General features: G+C 48.8%; 9 protein-coding genes across 9 annotated transcripts; 4 read left to right on the forward strand and 5 right to left on the reverse strand.

Moving 5' to 3' along the window:
* Positions 1-70: 70 nt before the first annotated feature.
* On the forward strand, positions 71-439 carry FPOAC1_002856 (uncharacterized protein; the record flags this gene model as incomplete). The annotated part of the gene is made up of 1 exon (XM_044847430.1): positions 71-439. The coding sequence occupies one exon, from the start codon at positions 71-73 to the stop codon at positions 437-439; it is 369 nt and encodes a 122-aa protein (XP_044713346.1).
* Positions 440-754: 315 nt separating this feature from the next.
* FPOAC1_002857 (uncharacterized protein) lies at positions 755-1,395 on the reverse strand (the record flags this gene model as incomplete). Its single annotated transcript, XM_044847431.1, has 2 exons — positions 755-760; positions 802-1,395. The coding sequence occupies 2 exons, from the start codon at positions 1,393-1,395 to the stop codon at positions 755-757; spliced, it is 600 nt and encodes a 199-aa protein (XP_044713347.1).
* A 418-nt stretch (positions 1,396-1,813) lies between these two features.
* Positions 1,814-3,480, reverse strand: FPOAC1_002858 (uncharacterized protein; the record flags this gene model as incomplete). Its single annotated transcript, XM_044847432.1, has 2 exons — positions 1,814-2,999; positions 3,416-3,480. 2 exons carry the CDS (start codon positions 3,478-3,480, stop codon positions 1,814-1,816), a joined length of 1,251 nt encoding a protein of 416 aa, XP_044713348.1.
* Positions 3,481-3,707: 227 nt separating this feature from the next.
* Positions 3,708-7,172, reverse strand: RAD5 (DNA helicase rad5; the record flags this gene model as incomplete). The annotated part of the gene is made up of 2 exons (XM_044847433.1): positions 3,708-3,786; positions 3,838-7,172. 2 exons carry the CDS (start codon positions 7,170-7,172, stop codon positions 3,708-3,710), a joined length of 3,414 nt encoding a protein of 1,137 aa, XP_044713349.1.
* Positions 7,173-7,588: 416 nt separating this feature from the next.
* On the forward strand, positions 7,589-8,727 carry FPOAC1_002860 (uncharacterized protein; the record flags this gene model as incomplete). Its single annotated transcript, XM_044847434.1, has 2 exons — positions 7,589-7,713; positions 7,764-8,727. The coding sequence occupies 2 exons, from the start codon at positions 7,589-7,591 to the stop codon at positions 8,725-8,727; spliced, it is 1,089 nt and encodes a 362-aa protein (XP_044713350.1).
* A 326-nt stretch (positions 8,728-9,053) lies between these two features.
* FPOAC1_002861 (uncharacterized protein) lies at positions 9,054-9,523 on the forward strand (the record flags this gene model as incomplete). The annotated part of the gene is made up of 3 exons (XM_044847435.1): positions 9,054-9,077; positions 9,134-9,165; positions 9,223-9,523. The coding sequence occupies 3 exons, from the start codon at positions 9,054-9,056 to the stop codon at positions 9,521-9,523; spliced, it is 357 nt and encodes a 118-aa protein (XP_044713351.1).
* Positions 9,524-10,081: 558 nt separating this feature from the next.
* Positions 10,082-12,018, reverse strand: FPOAC1_002862 (uncharacterized protein; the record flags this gene model as incomplete). The annotated part of the gene is made up of 5 exons (XM_044847436.1): positions 10,082-10,517; positions 10,600-10,774; positions 10,828-10,907; positions 11,675-11,718; positions 11,932-12,018. The coding sequence occupies 5 exons, from the start codon at positions 12,016-12,018 to the stop codon at positions 10,082-10,084; spliced, it is 822 nt and encodes a 273-aa protein (XP_044713352.1).
* Positions 12,019-12,909: 891 nt separating this feature from the next.
* Positions 12,910-15,527, forward strand: FPOAC1_002863 (uncharacterized protein; the record flags this gene model as incomplete). The annotated part of the gene is made up of 2 exons (XM_044847437.1): positions 12,910-13,014; positions 13,086-15,527. The coding sequence occupies 2 exons, from the start codon at positions 12,910-12,912 to the stop codon at positions 15,525-15,527; spliced, it is 2,547 nt and encodes an 848-aa protein (XP_044713353.1).
* Positions 15,528-16,029: 502 nt separating this feature from the next.
* FPOAC1_002864 (uncharacterized protein) lies at positions 16,030-19,259 on the reverse strand (the record flags this gene model as incomplete). Its single annotated transcript, XM_044847438.1, has 2 exons — positions 16,030-16,120; positions 16,177-19,259. 2 exons carry the CDS (start codon positions 19,257-19,259, stop codon positions 16,030-16,032), a joined length of 3,174 nt encoding a protein of 1,057 aa, XP_044713354.1.
* Positions 19,260-19,475: the final 216 nt, after the last annotated feature.

The raw sequence follows: 19,475 nt of genomic DNA on the forward strand, positions 1-19,475 counted from the left end.
GCACGGTTCCGTGGCTGATACCCAAGACCATGGATCCCTTCGGACCATACTCGTCGCTTTCCAGCCACTCATGAAGCTTCTCTGCAGTTCATGCAGTAGTACTGGCCGATACTCAACTGGGCATATCAAGAGACAGTTCTCTGATAATCCTTCCAAGAACAACGACATCAAGATTGGACTCATCGTTGGATTCACTCTCGCTGCCTTCTTGGCCATCGTCATTACCTTCTTGTACTTTTACTACGGTTCTGCGAGGTTTACTTTTAGGAAGAAGAAGAAACATCACCGAACCCATCATCACCACCAGCATCACCACCACCGTCATGGGAGGCATAAGTCACTCAGTAGTGGAGGGTCGAGACATTCTGACAACAGTACTGCTCCTCCTGCCCCTGCTGATGACTCTCCTCCGCCTAAGGATAAACCAGCGGATGGGTAACAAAGATGAAGGAATGAGGTTTTATCTACTACTTGGTTAGGTAGTCTCTACTTCGGACCTATCCACTACAATAGAAGTAAAGACTAATGCTGTATCGGAGTTTCCAGTCCCGTGTATATAGATTCCAGCGTATTCGTGTTGTATTCTTTCCTCTGGCACTAGTAATGCCAAATAATTCATCATATATCATTGCATCCTATTAAAGTGTTTGTGGAAATCTAATCAAAGTCCATCCTATCTCATGACTTCACATCGCTCAGCTCCGTAACTTCTCTGAATTATACAAATCAAGCACACGGCACTCTATCACGCCTATCACCTCTCTGCCCAAATAAACTGGGCTTTTCCCACCCCCCATGTACCTGAGGCGCATCCATCTCATTCGGTATGCGAACCTGTTGTCGATGTCGACCCCAAGGATGAAATGCAGGTTCAGGCTGTTGCGGAGTCCAATCGCGAGCAGGATCCTGTCTGTGATGAAGTCTAAAATGCTGACAGTCTGAGCGGTGTCGGAAGGGGTGGGTTTGCTCCTCTTGTTCGGACCCGTAGCCTTGTTGGTTCTCTTCGAGATCAGCGTCGTGGTGAGCCACTGCTCGATGTCGCCTGTGAGAGTGATGGCGTTGATGAGGATGACTGTGGGAATGCATGTAGTGTTGTTTCTTATGCTGCTTCTGGTCCTTTTGAGACTTTGCTTGTTTAAAGTGATTCCAGTTCCATCTGAACAAGATGGCTCCTAGGATGGTGATCAAGATAGCTAGACCGACTACTATTCCAACAATTCCAGGACTTGTATCTCGACGGTGCAGTCTGTGAAGTCTTCTCGGGAGAAGAGGTTCAGTGCTGTTGAGAAACTGGAGTGATAGAGAGAAAGACGGTGTTGAAATCAATTTGCTGGTATTGGCTGAGTTCAATATATAGGATGCTAGTTCGTTGTGTGTGATATTGATGAAAGGCATCTTGAATATAGTGATAGGTTATTGCATGGAACCTTTTTTGACCCAATGCTGAGTAGAAGGAAACAGCACTACGTAGAGGTATATACATTATACCCAAGGGCCTCCATTACATGTTACTCTTCAGACATGGTACACCAACAATCATAGCCTCGCATCACTCTTTGACGGTTGTCACAAACACCGGCATATCGCCTTTGTTCCCACTTCGTTACGAGCGGGTGTTTGGTCAAACATCTGCACAATACCAAACCATCGGTATGCACGTCAAGCTTGAGAGGAGCCTAACCTGTGGACGGATGTTCTTTGTTGTAACACAAAATGCATTCTAGAAGATTGCCCACTATAACATATCCACAAACAATCTAACAAACCGTACAAGGTATAATCTATAGAAAGAAACTCAAGGAAAACGTGCGAATCACCTCTTCTCCCTTCTCCTTCTATCCCTCTTCCGTCTCCTCTCCTCCGCCTCTGTATCACCATCCTGCAATCCCCTGATCTGGCCCAGTGTGCTTCCGATAACATCCTGCAGCCTCCCGCCCTTTCGAACAAAGCGGTCGTAGAACTCGCAGTCGCGGTGACTAGCGCCGCGCGCATTCAGAGAGATGATGGTGCTAGACATGGCTTCTAACTCTGTCTTGAGGGTCTTGAGGTCTAGGTCTCGCTTGTAGCGGCGTTGGCGACGACGACGCCTTCGTTCTTCTCGGTCTTCCATTTCGTCATAATCGCCTCGGCCATGTCTTTGCTCTTGTTCTTGGCCCTGTTCCTGTCCCTGGCTTGGATCCTTTTCATGCTGGCGGCGGTCGCGACGACGGCGAGATTCGTAGGGTGGTGGATAGTAACTTTCCTCCTGAGGACGAGCGTCATAGTACGGCTCTGCAAAGGTAACACGATGGCGTCTCCTCTTGCGCCTCTCCTTATCCGATCCATACTTCTCACCCTCATCCTCTACATCCCTACTCCTCGGAACTTCTCTGCTCCTATCCTTATCCCTCTTCCTCTTTCTATCCTTCTTTCGATCATCCTCACCCTTCCTGGGCTGTTCGGACTTGCTGTTGCTACTCAGCATACCAATAACAAACTCCGCAACGCCGCGAAAGTCCTCAGGGTTGATCTGGTTACTGCTAGTACCCCGAGTCCAATCGCGGGTACGCTTCTCAGAGGAGGACTGGCCCATGGCTCGTTTGGCAGCGGATTTTGCAGCAGATTTGGCCAAGTTCTTGGCAAACGTTTCCATGAAACTGGGCTCCTCTGGGAGTCGCGACCGAGAAGACTGGTCTTGCTTTCCAAAGAGCTGTTCGGCAAAGCGATCCATGGGAGGTTCCTTCAGTTCGTCTCTAAGATGGTTCAGGAGAGTCTTTGAGATAAAGTAAAGAAGTAATGAGCAGAGATGATGCTCGTCGTCACTGTCGTACTCGTCTTCGAGTTTGTCTTTGAATGCAGACGTTACCACCTCTTCTTCAACGTCTTTGACTTCAGTTTCCTCAGCTTTGTCCTGGGAATCGTTTCGAGACAACAAGCCGTGAGCTGCAGCAACGTTGTTGCTTGATCCCTCGGCTTCTTCTCCAGACTTGAACGAAAGATGATCCAGGGTGTAAATGTAACTATTCAAAAATTGCCAACCAAAAGAGGGCAGAATAAAATGTAATGAATGGACCAGTAAATCGGGCAATTAAGCTTGTGTCGCAAATATGCAGTCGTCTGTCTTTGTGTACTTTGTGACACAAGACCATCGTAGGTAGTAAAAGCAGCCACCACCCGACGGCCCTTCTTCTATTTAAATACGCCAAGATTAATTGATTAAATGGATAAATAAAAACAGTCCTCCTCAACTCATGAGGTACCAAGTCAGGTGAGTCGCGTCAGGTTCGTGATGGTTGAGACTGTAGCTGATACTTTCATTTGGTTCGTGGTCACGCGCCTTTGCTGGCCATGCAGGAACATGACCGCGCTGAGACACGGTGATGCCCAAAACTTGCACCTAATGATCGCCATGTTTCTCTTCATATAGAGATCTGACCAGCCAGTATGACTGGATTTTATTGTATTTTGTAATGTTTCAACTGTCGTGATTGAACTCTCCATCAGGCTTGCTCATCAGATGCCGGTGTTTTCTGATCTTATATCAAGCCTGACTAACCAGACGCCATCATGCTATGCCATGCCTTCTATTATTGTAACCAGGCTGCCTCACAGCATACCGTATATACCACTTTTCGTGTCTCGTTCAAGTCCCTAGACGCCTCTGTGAATACATTTCCTCGTTCCTCATGCAGCAGTAGACCTTGTAATAGTACATATGCGACCCGCACTTAGCTCAGCAGCTCCTTGATGTCTTCGATACGCTGGAGCTTCTTCTCTTCATCGTTCATCATGCCCAAGGAAGTTGCACTGTTTTGTTGTTAGCTGTGCCCCGTCTGTTTTGTCCCAAGTCACACTCACATGAACTTTTTACGCTCTTGGACCTTTAGCATCCGCTCTTCTACACTTTCCTTAACCACAAATCTCTTCACCTGTACTTCCGACTCTTGGCCCATTCTGTGCACCCGATCGATGGCCTGAGCCTCGACGGCGAAGCTCCACCAGGGATCCATCATAAATACTCGTCCAGCGCTCGTCAAGTTCAGCCCGACACCGCCAGCGCGCAAGCTGAGCAAAAGTATTGTGAATCCTTTTCTTTCTGTGAACTCATCAAGTACAGCGGCTCGAGCTTTCTGAGCCATCGATCCATCTAGCCGAAGAAACTTGATGTTTGCACGTGTGAGCGCAGGCTCAATAAGGCTGAGGAAAGATGTGAACTGAGAAAATACCACCGACTTCATTTTGGGATGTTCCCGCCTTAGAGCTCGCAGCTCAGACATTAGCGCAACCACCTTTGCAGAAGAAGCATTGACACCAATTCGCTGTAGGCTGATCTTGGGCTTCTTCGACATCATATCAGGATCTTCATCGTGACGGACAACCTCAAACAGATCTCGTTTGTTTATCGGCTCGCGACAGCTGAAGCATCGGGGTACTTCTGCCTTGCTAGTCTGATGTTTGATATAATCAATCAAGCACTTCTTGCACGCCGAATGCCAACAACCAGTCACGGTCTGATCGTTCATTGGATCCTCGAAACATAAAGGACACTCATTCTCAGCTTCATCACGAATTTGCTCCAGTGCATGAGCTCCAAAGGTCTGATTGGACTCTTTTGATGCTTTATCTGTTACTGCAGTGAACGAAGTGATGAGCGACTCAAGATCCATATCATCTGCAAGTCCCGCCACTGCATCAGCAGCCGCTCCGGCTTCTACTTCATCTGCCACAATGTCACGGTTGCGAACAAGGACGGGATGGCAGCATGACTGCCGAAGACGCAGAATTTGGGCAAAGATGGTAGTGAAAGCCTTCATCACAGTCCCCGCCTCGACGTTCTGAGAGAATGTTCGTTTCGCCTTATTGAAGATGTAATTGTAGACGTCTCGCTCCGTCTCCGAGAGTTCCACATTGACGATCTCAATTTGCTTTGGTGGCAGGAGCACAAGCGGTTCGCCGTCGGGCGTTTTCATGTCCTTTGTACGTCGAAGCACAAGAGGCTCTAAAACCGTCTGTACGACATCCAAAGCTCGCATGAAGTCTCCAGATTCAAAAGGTACAGTAATGAATGTTCGCCAGAAAGAAAAGTTGTTCCAAGGTTCCACCCCCAAGAACCTGACAAGGCTGAACAAATCTTCCAACTTGTTTACGATGGGAGTTCCGGTCAGGGCCCATCGATGGGTGGCCGAAATCTCGTAGCACGCTTTTGCTGTCTTGGATGACCTATTCTTGATATGGTGTGCTTCGTCGATGATAATGCGAAAGAATCTTAGTGAGAAGAGTCCGTTGTGAAAACTCTTGTCCCCATTCCTAGCAGCCAAGCTACTAAATTCGGACAGAACAACACCGTAACTAGTGATAACCACGTCCGGAGCATTGGCCGCATTGGATGCACAGCAGAGTGCCTGCAGGTTACTTGACTTTTCGTTACCATAGTATAGCTCGGTTTTCATCGTTCCATCCTTGGAAGCCTTTCCGGCTTCGCTCTGCCATTGGGACAGCAGCGACATGGGTGCAACCACCAACGTTGTACATGGCGCGTCAAGAACCGACTCTGAGTTCTTGCCTAGTCTTGTAAGTTGGTTCACGTTTGAGCGTGCGACAGCTGATCGGCGAGCTTCAAGAGCGATTTCGGATCTATGCGTATGAACCAAGCTCAGCATCTGAATTGTTTTACCGAGACCCATTTCATCGGCAAGTATACCGCCGAGGCAGTGCTGTTCCTGCACTGGAAAGTCAAGCGAAAGGTCGCCAGAGTAGGGGTTGACGTAGAACTTAGACTGCCCCTCAGTTTGCGACAAGTCGTTCTCGTCTACATCCTTCAATGGCCAATCGTACTCTTCCCACAGTGGGTGCATTGATGGCTCTCGGTGACTCTTTTCGTCCTTCTCTTTAGCCATCATCCAATGTAGCGCTTGCTTCTGATATTTACGAAGTGTCATGGCAAATGTGTCTGCTGGTTCCGCTTCTGGGGTGTTAAAGTCGAACGATTGAGCCTTTTTGTAAAGCGCATCGAGCTGATCCTGTTCCAACTCCTCTCCTTCTTCTGTATCGGATGATTGAGACGAGCTTACTTCCCTGGTGTTGCTATTTCTGTTCCCGTTCGATATTTTAGTTTCCTTCTGCTTCTCTTCGTCTTGTTCAGCAGCCTGGAGCAGCCCCTTGCGGCCATCTTTCGTAGCAGAATTCGTCAAGGTAGGATGAAGGTTGATCTCTTGGAATAACTTCACCAATGCTACTTGTCTCATCCTTAGTGTTTTTTCATCATTTGTTTCGTTTTGATCAAAGAAGGCAGCTGACCGATCGTCCGCAAGCTGGAAAGATCGGCTAAAGAAAGCAGAGCTGAGTAACGAACAGCGCAACTGAAGAAATATCGTATCGTTTGTTCGAAGTCGTTCGGGGGTATATACGACACTTCCCTCAAATTTGCATATTTTCTCGTCAATCAGAGCTGAGACCCAGTTCGCTGCCTCTCTTGCCAGTCGTCCGACTTCTATGCCGTTTTGGGTAGTAAAGCGCACAACAACGTCCTGTCGCTTCGCAGAAGCCCCAAAGCCTTTCAATGGAGTGACAGGTCCACCTTTCCCTTTGGATTTCGTAGGCGGAGGTGCTCGCTTTTGCCGCTCGATCTTAACAATGTCGCCATGTTTAAGTAAATTTGTCCCACTTCGTGTCGCCCACCCCTCAACTCCGAAAGCTCCTATGTATCGTTCGTTTGGCATTCTTTTAGATGTTTGGATGGGTAGTTTTCGCTCGCTAGGGACATTCGGGGTCTGACTCGAGCTGGCGGTCTGTTTTGCTGGTCGTGATGATTTCTTCACAAACTTTTTATATGTTCCATCAAAATACATGTTCACAGCTCTCTCGAGATTATTTCCGCAATTACTTCTGATTGCAGAGAGGACATCCCCTGAGACCTTGTCGCCAATGAAAGCCTCGAATGTCTCCTGGTCGAAGGTTACAGATGAATCCTGCTGGGAAGCTGAAGGGTTCGTGGAGGATAATTCCAGTGGCTCATCATTCGAGTTCTCGGTTATCGTTTTTAATTGTTCGGTTTTTGGAGCTGTCTCGTCTTCATCTTTGAAGAAGCGTTTTCGTGGTGGTAACGGGGAGCTGTCATGAGCAACTGGGTCTGATGAAGCTTCTTCGGGGTCGGCGAAAAACCTCCGTCTTTTGGTGGGAGGTTCAGGATCCATATGATTGTCTGGATGCCAAGGGGTCATATCTCCAAGTGGCTGCTTCGTGGCCGAAAAGTGTTCTGTTCTTCATAGATTTGGTTAGGATCCTGTAGCCCAAGCAATGGATGACCCTGGGAGACGCGACGAACCCCCTGCAAGCGCGACCCGTGTATAGGACAATCACCTGATCCCGTGTTTAAGTGGTTCCTTCCGTGAATTGATGTGGCTGATGTCTGTCGTGGCGTTGGAGCGCTCGACGTCATGAAAAAATTCCCTATAGCGATTGGAAATCCGATGTCCGTGGGTGGTCGTGTATAAGTCGTCGTAAAAAAAAAAACACTGTTCGTTGTACAACGATTAATTGAATCGATTTAAGTTGACAATAGCTCTCAAAAGTCTATACATAATCTACAGCGCTTGAGGGTAAAGTCCTAATGTATCGCCCAAGAATTCTGGGCCAGGGGCTCCGGGGCTTTACTCATGCTCGAACATGTCGTCGAACATATATCACTAATGCTGATGTTGAATCCGCACGACGATACTGCCTTACACAACTACAGTGAGTCGAGTAGATTTTACTCAAATGAAAACAATCCTAACTTTCCTCAGAAATAGCGACTATGATGCTCATCTCATCCGTCGCTTCGTCCCCTCTCCAGTGCAAGATACTTACGCCGTTCTTCGCACCCTCAACCTTGAGCTTGTTCGTCTCCCTGAGCTCGTTTCTAATCCTACTATTGGAGCCTTCCGTATGAAGTTCTGGCAGGAGTCCATCGATAACACTTTTGCGGGTCGTCCCCCTCGCGAACCCATTTGCATTCTCCTACACAAATGTTTGCAAGATCTTGAGGCACGTGATGGCAGCTCAGCCAAGAAGTCGATCAAGTTCTGGATTTCCAGATTGATAAAGACAAGGGAAAAGCACATGTCGAATCGACCTTTTGCAACGTTGTCGAGTTTGGAGGAATACGCTGAGAATACATATTCGACTCTTATGTATGCGACATTAGCGTCTCTGCCTCTCAGATCGATGCATGTCGATCACCTCGCGAGTCATATCGGAAAGGCCTGCGGTATCACTGCAGTTCTACGCGGAATTCCAGTGCTGGCAGCGCCGCCTCCTCCTGTCAATACACCTTCTGGTCAGGCTCCTCCTGTACGGGAGCCTGCAATCCTGCTTCCGCTAGACGCCATGGCTGAGGCTGGAGTCAAGGAAGAGGAGGTTTTCAGACAGGGCCCCGAAGCACCCGGCCTACAAGATGCTGTTTTTCAGGTTGCGACCCGAGCCAACGACCATCTCATCACAGCCCGAGAGATGCTCAAAAGACTGAAAGCGGGAGAGGACCCTGGCCATGAGTTTGAGCACCAGGGTGAAGGCGAACACTTCTACGGTGAGGGCAGTGATACAATAAACGAAATTCGCCAAGGCTTTGGTGTGTTACTAGAAGCCATTCCCTCTGCCCAGTACCTACAGCGCCTGGAGCAAGCTGACTTTAATCCATTTGCTGTCAAGACAGCAGGTTGGAAAGTGCCCTGGAGTATTTGGCAGGCACTGTCAAAGGAGCGAATCTGAATTTTTTAAGACTACGACATATTTGAGATATACTCTCAATGTATTAAAACCTTGTACTATAGAAGAGAATAATACATATGACATTATGGTGAATTATCAATTACCAAGACATGGAAATGTCATGTGCCCAAGACAGCATCTAAGCATCTCATTAAAGTGACCAACTGCCTGCTCCACTTGTCATGAGGCTTCCGCCACCGAGATGGAATGGCTAATCCTCGGGACCCGAAATTCGAGATCCGCCAGAAATTCATCGGCTCTTTATCCAACGATTTCTATATCGAATCTGCGACATTACTATCCTGATCGTAGATGCCGTCACCAAGATGCTCTACGAATTGATTGCTATTGTACGTCTCCCAAGTCATCCCTAATCTGCAGCTGAGCACAAACTGACTAAAATCAGGTCCGGCCGGGCAGCCTCTCAGAGGTGAAGGAGTACGTTTCCAGCATCGACTCACCTACCGATACCGAGCCTTGAACTAATCATCGCAGAATCGCCCAAACCGTCGGTTCTCTCGTCCTCAAGAATGGTGGAGTCGTCCGCGGTCTCGCCAATTGGGGTGTCTTCTCGCTACCCAAGCCCGTTTCAGTGCATCAGATGAAGCACACACACGGCCACTACTTCGTCATGCGATATGACGCCGCCACAAAGGTTCATCACGATGTTCGCAACACACTGCGCCTCGAGCCACGTATGATCCGCGCCGCACATGTCAAGCTCGGTGACGGAAAGCTTGATTCCCTTGCCAGATTTGGTCCGCCCAAGTGGAAGACGACAGGCAGCGAGGCGTAAGGAGGGGCAAGAAATTCAGGCGTCACAAATGGAGGGGAATCAACTTTGATGGCAAGAGAGAGGGAGAAATACCATGCTGTATGATACGAAGGAAATCTCAGCAAAGAGTATGGACTTAATGGCTTGGAAGAGAGTCTAGTTCCCAGCTCAGGCATCGCACGATGCCGTGTACAACAGGTATGCTGCATTAAAGAACAGCAAGCAATCACGGCTACATGAATAGGTACTATAGAAGTCCAAAATCCGCATTTCATAGTATCGCCTGGTGTTGGTGAAATCGAAGCCGAGACAAGGAGCAAGAATCCGCAACAATTGGATACGCTTTCTTTTGTTGCTACATGTCTATCATAAGTCATCAATCGCTGCCACACCAATGGTTCGAGTGCCCTTGGTAAACGCCGTCTCGTCTAGAAACGCAACCCGCTACCCATGTTTCTGGTCGGCGCCTGAAGGATGTGCCTTTGCGCGGTGGTATGTAAGAACCACACCTGATATCTCAACCCAAGCCTTTATATACTTTTGTTCCGTGGGTGGTCCAGGTTACAGTTGGTCCAACACCTATTGGTCGACGTCCATGCCATCGGCCTTAGCGATGCCCTTTTCGCGACACCATTCCACGAAGTCGTCAATGACACTGGGCCAGGCGCCATCCTCGTTCCAGAATGATAGCGACTCATCAGACAGTGATTTGAGAGCAAATTCAAGAGTCATGTTCCACATGTCCTTGTTAACTGAACGGGTCCATTTGGCTTTGAGAAAATCCTTCCACAGTTGAAGCCAGTCGTGGTTCGACGTCTTCCATTCCATGCCCGGAGGTGTGAACAGAATCTCCCAGTATACGAAAGCGTTTTCGAGGCTGAGGGCTTTCTGATCAGTCTCTCTGCCAGCAACGAAGGCATGCCTGTAAACCTTCTTGAAAAGTGCTTGATCAAAAGAAAGAGACTTGATTAGTTTCCGAAGGTGGGCAGCATGCTCCTGGTGTGTTGTCCCAGCTCTAAACAGAATTAGCTACAAATCTCCCGCAAGAGGCCGGTCCACATCTTTGAAATGCTGGTAATCGAAATGATATCACTTACCCGGTCACTTTCCATCCATCAACGTAGCCTCTTCTGGTGATTATTCCAACCGCGGGAGCCTGAAGAAGTTCAAGGGCGACAAGGAGCTCAGCGTTTTCAATGCTGACCTTCAGCTTATCGGTGAGATAGGACATTGTAGATTCAAGTTCCAACTTGTCCTTTTCATCGTTGGTATCTGGTTGGGAATGTTAGCTCAGGAACCCGGCATATTATCAGAAAACTATGCACCTTGCAATTGGTCAAACAACGCATCGAGCTTCGTCTCCAATGGTGATGGTCCTTTGTTGTCTCCGCTGGAGGCAAAGTATCTATTCGAATTGCGTTAGCGATACTGATGCATAACGGACGCGATATAAAGAAAGAAACATGAGCAGGATATCAGCCATGGTGCTTGATAGTATACGAGTCAGCAACGGCCGAGTCGACCACTATATTAGTAGTATGACACAACTGCTTGACATATGGAGGCAATGTACCGAGAAGTTGAATTCTTGTGTGGTTTCGCAGGTGACTCTGAGTAGAAGGATGCAGGTTCATCAGTGTTGGCCTTTTTTGATGCAGACCAGATGGGGACCCGGGTCGCAATACGGTTCTTCACGCCCTTCCATCCCATTTTGAAGCTTGTAATAGTATAGATATAGACTTCAAGATATCGAATGTGTGCAAGTCTCTGGCAAAGTTGCAGGGTCAAGTTTGTTACGAGAACAGGAGACAAGAGATTTGTACAAATCCGGACATGGATGTCAGGCTCCCGTGGCCCCTATGATAGCAGTCGCAGATTCGATATAGGCATAGGCATAACATGCCTTCGAGGTAACGTTTTCGAGACCCCTCAATAACACAAGATGCCCCAAGTAACCTTGTCGCAACGTTCGGCGTCTTTGTCGGTCATACTCTGCAGTGTATCCGGGCAATAGTGGGCCAGGCCACCGTGACGGGATACATTTGCAAACAACGGCCGGAGGATGCTCGATACAGATACTTCCGTATTGGGTTACAGTGGAAGAATCATGGCAATGGCCGAGAAGACATATGCATATCATGACAAGTACAAAAAGAGGAAGAAAGGACTTACGCATCGACTGCTTCGTTGAGCTTAAAACCAGCATTCTTGAGGTACTGTCGATCCAACGTTAGCACAGCCATCCTCTCACAGCATCATGATCCGACTGTTTCTGGCTAAGCCGTGTCACCGCTGAAACCCGAACCGCTGCGCCTTGTGGCCGGGTCGTATTGTGCAGAGTGTTGTATTGCCATGAGGTTCATGCGTGGCCAGGCCCGGATCGCCATTGTGACTTAGGAAGAAGAAAGACAGTCGTGAAGAAGACGTACACGGGTGGCTTGTCGCTCTGTTTGGCCAGTCAGAGATACGAACTGGGCGATGAGGACCTTCTGCTGGTTTGCAGATGGTGGAGGCATCTTGGGCAAACTTGGTCCAAGAGGGATCGTCGAGACGCTACACGTCTATCGGAGCCGGTCTGCGGGTTTTGGTAGTCGGGGTAGTCAAGCGTCGGCTGATATGATGGACACGCAATACCAACGATGCTTGGGGTTGGGCTTAGGGTCTAGCCAGTCGTGATCGTGTGGTGATGCACTGCGTAATCTTGCCCGGATATGTCCGTTGCGTACGGATATCGAATAGAGGCTGCGAGAGACGGTCAAGGGACTGCGAAGTGAGCTCGAATGAATGAATATAAAGACAGAAGGAGCTTAAGATCAAGCAAGTGCAGGTGGAGGGGTTGAGCTTTACTTTCGGTTGCGACAAGGCTACGAACTTGGGTACTAGCACTAGCAGATGGTGGGGTTGGATTTTAGGTGATGAGCGGGGCTTAGCCATGGATAGGTACCTACTAAGGTAGATGCCTCAATGCTGTAGGCAGCCTTTAATGCACTTGAACCTAGAGTTCACAGTTTATGGCTCAAAGGAGTGATTCCGCATACCTTAAAGCCAGGTACGTGGAATGTTTAAAGGTTCGCCATTAGTAGGTAGCCACCAAGAATGAGATTCTAGCTACCTACCAAGATACTATCAACAAGATGCATTTCCAGATGAAATCCATCCCGTCAAAGTCGATTCCTGATCACTGCCACCCACTGTATGTGGTATCCATTAGCGCAGTTACAGCATACGATATGTGATCTATACAATGCAATTGGTCATAGCAGCCCCGCCTGGTGTCATGACGTCTCACTCAAGCATTGGACGCGGTTCACGACGCGTTCTCAAAAAGATTGATAGCAATTAAAAGCACCGGCCCTGACGTCCAAGTTGCAACTCCACAGCAACCATCATAAGGAGAGGAATCGAAGATGGCTTCATCACACGCGCCCGAAGAGGAAGATATACAAATTGATCCGGCGGAACCTCTCAAGGGCGTCGTTGTCTGCTGTACAAGTATTCCTGCTGAACATCGTGTTAGTTGCCGTTCCATCCTATCCCGTCCTCATCATGTGTCTTCTGTACTAACATATTATCCCTGATCTAGACCACCATCGCCGCCAAAGTCTCCGAGCTGGGAGGTGTCCATAAATACGATCTTACTCCAGACGTAACTCATCTTATTGTCGGGGACTACAACACCCCCAAATATCGCCATGTCGCCCGTGAACGCCCCGACATCAAGGCCATGGACGCTGCCTGGATCGAGGCTCTTAGCGAATTATGGAAGAACGACGACGAGATCAACTACCGACAACTCGAGAACGAATACCAGCTCAAGCCTCTAGAGAAACGAGGCATTGACCCTGCCATTCAACCAGACGAGGGAGAGGCCGTACGAGAACCATTGCGCATATGTTTAACGGGATTCGGTGACCAAAGAGGCGACATTGCAAAAAAGATCACATCAAACGGAGGAGTGTTTACCGGCGACCTAACGAAAAAATGCACCCATCTCATAGTCCATAAACCCGAGGGTAGGAAATATACTGCGGCCAGAGCATGGGGCATCTACCCCGTCACGCTTGCTTGGCTCGACCAATCCATTGCGCGGGGAATGATACTTGAGGAAACCAAATTCGACCCTACGTTACCTCCAGACGAGCAAGGAAAGGGTGCTTGGGTTAACAGAGAACTCAAGCGTTCGTTGAGCAAAAGATCCAAGTCTGCCATGGGGATCGGCGCCGAGGAAGGTCCTAGGAAGCTTAGGAAGACTGCCAGTATGAAGTTGAGTTCGCAGCGAAATAGCATGTGGGGTGATATTCTTGGACGGTCAACGTCAAGAGAGTATTCCTTCGCGCAAGAGAACAAGGCAGAAGATGCACACAAAAACCAACAGCAGCAGCCCCAGCACGAAGAAGTCCAATCTCAGCCTCAACCGCCCATCCCACCCGTCCTAGAAGAACAGGGCATCTTTGCAAACTGTCGCTTTTACATACACGGCTTCACCGCGACAAGGACTTCTGTACTTGAGCAAACGCTCACCACCCTCGGGGCCATTGTTTGCAAATCACTCAATGAAGCTGCTGTGGGCGAAAGTCAGCAACCGCCTCGGAGCCGCTTTCTCATCGTCCCTCAAATATCCCAGCCAGATACCCATCCTCGACAATCCTACGATAACCTTTACGTTGTGACGGAATACTACATCGAAAAATGTCTACATAACAAGCATTACTTTGACCCTACAGAGCATGTTCTTGGTCGACCATTCCCTTTCTTTCCCATACCAGCATTCGCCGACCTCATTATATGTACTGCCGCTTTCACGGGCATAGAGCTCAACCAGGTCGCCCGTGCTGCCGCTCAGCTGGGAGCCAAATACGAAGGAGAGTTCCGCAAGACCACAAGTGTTCTAGTATGTAAGAGCCTTGCTTCCATGCGTAGGGAGAAGCTTCGTATGGCTCTTAGATGGGGTGTGCCCGTAGTATCGGCAGATTGGTTCTGGGAATGTATATCTACTGGATTCAAGGTACCCCTCGACGACTATATTTTTCCCGAGATAAAAAGCAGATACTCAGAAACGTCTAAGCCATCCTCCAAGGCAGCACCAAAGACTATACCTGAAGCCCGAACACAAGGCAAACCAATACAACGCACTGTTTCAGAACCTGCTCCCAAGCCAACAAAGGGCAACGCGCCCAAACCTCCACCGGCCGCTGGAGTTGACACCACAGCCTTTGCTCACGACTCACCAGAAAAGGGGAGATCCGTACGCAAGACCGTTGCGAAAGCTGCTCCAGCAGACTCTACCATATCAGCAGAGTTTGTCACAGCTCGCACGCACCCTACGACTGTAAATAGTCTGCCTAAAGATAAAGATTTTGACGCTCCTCTCGGTGATATTCCCCTTTCAAAGGTCCCTCAGGCACGTATGAGTGGATCTCCGTCACCCACTAAACAGCAAAAGGCACTGCCTCGTACCCAATCCGACCCCGTCACGGCGAAACCCCATGATGAAGAAACGGGAAGTCTCCCTTCAGATCTACAAGATGATGTCCAAGAGACTAAGCAACAACAAAACACTGAGCAAGTACACAGTCGTGCTAAAGCTGCCGAACGTCAAGCTCTGTCCTCAAAACTCACATCACTCATCGAAACGACAACCCCAAGCATTCCCTCTTTCGCCTCCGACGATACCGATCACGTTCCCTCACGACCTCGTAAACGCCACCTCTTTGGGCGTGCAATTAGCAACGCCTCCAATGCCAGCAGTGTCGCCTCACGTTCCGCTGCTGAGCACCACGATGCGTGTGACGACGACGACAAGGAAGCGGGCAATGGATCTGAACCGCCAGCAACCCAGTTGGAATACCGCGATGACAAAGCTAAAGAATGCCGGGCTGCATTGATGAATCGCATGATGGGCGGTAGTGGCGAATTCAAGCCAGCGCCCATGCCTGCAGCTCCAACACTGAGTATGATAGCCGGAGCAACGCGAACGCTGAGAAAGCGAGAACAGAGCGAACAGCATGTGTTTGGATTTATGTAATTTATATACAGCAATATACCTTGCGGGAGTGGTTTGAAAATCGGTTTGGCTCTGCGGATAGGAAAGCGGTATACACTATAAATGATAATAGGGTCTCTAATTTGAAACAGGTTTTTAATAGAACTTCACATAAGAACAAGATAATTTGCTGTTATGATTTTCTTTCTTGTACAATAACAGAAAATACTGTAGTGTCTGATAACTGTCTTTTCGGTGCTGAACGACGAAAACAATCCGCTGTATTATGAAAGAACTCCTTTCTAGTATCACTTTTCCCATCCTTCCACAAATGGCGCTTTTCCGTCCCAGATCCCAAGCGAAAACAAGATGAAAAGACAACAAAACAACATTCCCATGTGAGCACGCAAGTTCCAGTGTTGGTTTACGTACAACGGTTCCCTCTAAACTAAGAACAAACAAAAGAAAAGAAAACGATGCTGGAAATTATGATTAAAAGGGGGGTATCGACATCACTTTCTTTTGGCGTTTCTCCTGTGTCTGTTCAGGCTGATTCCACCAATCTTTGGTTTGAGTCACCTCGACCTGGCAATTGTTCTGAAACCATGCTTTGCCAACGAAGTTCAAGATCCTCACTGTAAATATCCCGTTAGCACTTCATCCCTAGCATCAGTCATAGGAGTTCGCTTACATAGAGTGCTTGGTCATCTGAACCCCTTTCTCTCTGCAAAAGAACAAAAACCGACGCATGGTGCGTGCTCGCGAGAAAGCTGCCATCACATCTCCTCGAGGCTTACCATCTGGGGCATTGACACTCTCTGATTCTTTCACGATGATGTGGACACGAAGCGCCTCGATGTTCCACACCATCTCCTGAATCTCATCCAGGTAGACATGAAAATCGATCTCATCTTTAAATAGTCCCCACTTGGCAGGATGCATGTCTCTAAGCACCTGATGCTGGAAGCATTGTATCTGGTCTATCCAAGTCCAGTATTGCGTGACGCTGCTGTGGCTTGTATACAGGCGACTCTTGACTTTAGCTAGACGCCAATCATACTTAGTGATTTGACCACCACTGCACGAATCTGTATCCGACCAAGCCTCAAAGTGAAACTCGTCATGAACCGGACCTGATATAGGTGGTAAATATTTGGGTCGCTTGTTCAGATGTGTACTGAAGGCTGGCTGAGGACTTGGCACGACTGCTGGGAGCGTTGGGGGCAGCTGACTAGGTATTGGGGACTGTTCAATGAAAGAATCTTCTCGAGGCGTGCTGGGACCCGAATGCATGGACTTCCTCTTCTGGAGAGGCTTCGGGGTAGTGCTGGGGCTACCATGGCTTATTCGCGATTTCATAACTCCAGAAGGACGTCCGATGTTCTTGAAGCCATGTTTGTAGCGAAGAGCGGTTAACTTTTTGTCATGGTAGAAGTCATGAATTATTTTTGGTAGATTGAAATTGGCACCCCCGGCTTGCATCAGCTCGTGAAGACGTTGTCGCAGCCAGTCGACTGGCGAGATATCAAGGTTAAATTTCTCAAGTTCTGATATCGTCTCTGAAAGGCGGAATAGAGTGTCATACGAAGTAATGCCACCTTTACCCGACTGGATGTATTTCTTGCCGAGTAGCTGATAAGGACTGATGGGGCCTTTTTCGTGGAAGTCAAGGATCTTGATCCCACGATTAACCTGCCTACCAATTTGGTACTTGGAAGAGCCACCCTTCTCCTGCTTTGGGCCAGCATCGACGGCGGCTTGATGCTTCTCGCGCCATCGAGCAAGTTGGGGCTCAATAAGCTCCTTGACATTTTGCCAGTTACGCTCCCAATAGGGGTGGCTCTCATTGATCTTGACTAAAGGCACTCCTTCTACGCACTCAGGATAAGTGTAGACTACTCCATCATGCTTGAGAACCATGTTTTCACGAGTGATCTCTTCTTCGGCAACAGCAGGCGGTGATTCTGGGGGTTGCGAAGAAGGATCACCGGCTGGCAACAGAGGTGGAGTTGGTCGGCCTCGCTCACTTGACGGGGGCCGACTTCTTACATTGGCTGGTGTGAAGCCAGAGGTTACTCGGTACTCCTTCGGAGTAGGTACCTGCTCCAATTCACGCGGTGTTCGTATGCTTTCAGAGCCACGAGAGTTTTTTATAGGGGTATCGCGTTCGGATGACGGGCGAAGTATATCCTGAGGAGTATGCCGTAGCACACTTGAAGGGAGTGGAGGTCGAGGCACCTCCTGGATAGGCCTGACCTGGCTTTGAACATCCACGGGATCTATCATGCGCTCTGGAGCATAGTCCGTTCTGGGGGCAGTGCTGGGGCGACTGTAAGGGTCGTAGACTGGTCTATGGGCTATCTCATGAGGCTCGTCGATTCGCATGGTCGCCATAGGTGCTACCTCGACAGTTCGTTCTGGGACCTTTGCAGAGATTACATCATGAAGGCTCTCTGAGATATTGTCGGAAATTCGCTCTGATTGTCGTTCTAATTGACGTTCAACTGGTCGGTCAGATTGATGGGCAGTAACTTGTTCAGACTGTGGCTCGGGTTGTCTCTCTGGTTGCCTCTCAGATAGTCGCTCAGCAGTGCCCTGCGGAGCAGGCTGTGACGAGAGGGACGAAGGATGAACAGAAACTTGTTCGTCGACCCGCTGGGTGTGTTGAGAATCCGGTCGATCTCTTGCTTGAACTTCAACTGTTGGGGACTCCCTACCCTGAGAATCCTCTACGGGTAATTCGTCTTCTTCCACTTGGCGTTCTTTATTTTCTCGCGCTCTGTCCCTTGAGGCGATTATGTCGATCGTTTCGCCCGAAGCACCGTGGCACCCTTGACGATTCCACTCGCAGTTACCACATTTCTGATATAGGTCGCCTCCAACAATAATACAATCGTCAAAGGCGCCTTGGTTCTTGTCGCATGATTGGCATCGTTTGGACTGTATTTCTCCGGTAGCTTGAATCATACAGGATAGCCATTTGACCCCCTTTGCCTCAGCTCGTTCGTAAATGGTTGCAAGATGCGTTGCGTTGAAACGTCGTCCTTTTCGAATCTTCACTGGTCTTCGGATCTCGAGCTCTTGGATACCCTCCACCCACTGATTCCAAGGTTCGATGTGTTCCACGGGTCCAATCACATTGCCATCAGCATCAACGACGTTGACAAGGGTCTCTGCAGTTTCGTGATCATGTTGCTCAACGCCCTCCATGTGGTCATCATAGTTTGCATGATTGTTTTCTTCGGCGGCAGAGCCATTGATAGGCTCTCTTTGTGGCACTGGCCCGTTGGAAGCCGAAGACAATTCTGGTAATATATCGGGCAGAACGAGTCCCTCTGACTCGGGCCCCCTGTTGTCGGGGGTATTTGGGTTCTCTCCTCTCTTTTCCCGAAAAAAGCGACGCATTTTGGCCCAGATGTCGTTTTGGGCTTCCATTCGCTTTTTGCGCGACTCGTAATAGTCTTGCTCGATACGGACCAGTCGTTCTGCCTTCTCGTCACACTCATCCGTGGTACGTGCCAACTCGGCCTCGACTTTGGCAAGCTCCCTGGCTAAACGGCCTTGAGATTCCTTCAGTTGACTTCGCTGTCCCTTTAGATCACTAAGCTTCAGCCGCACTTCACTGAGTGAATGCTGGAACTCTTTTTCGATCTTGCTGTTTTCTACTTCTTTTCTGCCGCGGAGGTCCTTCCAAAAATTGTTTTCTGTCTCAACCCAAACAGACTTTGCTTCCCCTACTGGGAGAGCATCCCAGATTTCTTCCCCTGCGGCCATGTTGGACCAATTCGCCCAAGTGGCTGCCCGGCACAAAATATGATAATAGCAAGGGCTCGGAAGGAACAACGGATATAAATCAGAAGAGAATTTGGTGAACAATAGGATGCATAAACCTCGCTACTGTATTACACGTGACCGCGTCTGGTGAAGACAAATGAGAATCAAACCGTCAATAAGTGATCGCGTTCCGATACCAATTGCAGAAGATGGGCA

Source organism: Fusarium poae, chromosome 1 (assembly GCF_019609905.1).
Source record: "Fusarium poae strain DAOMC 252244 chromosome 1, whole genome shotgun sequence".
NCBI lineage: Eukaryota > Fungi > Ascomycota > Sordariomycetes > Hypocreales > Nectriaceae > Fusarium > Fusarium poae.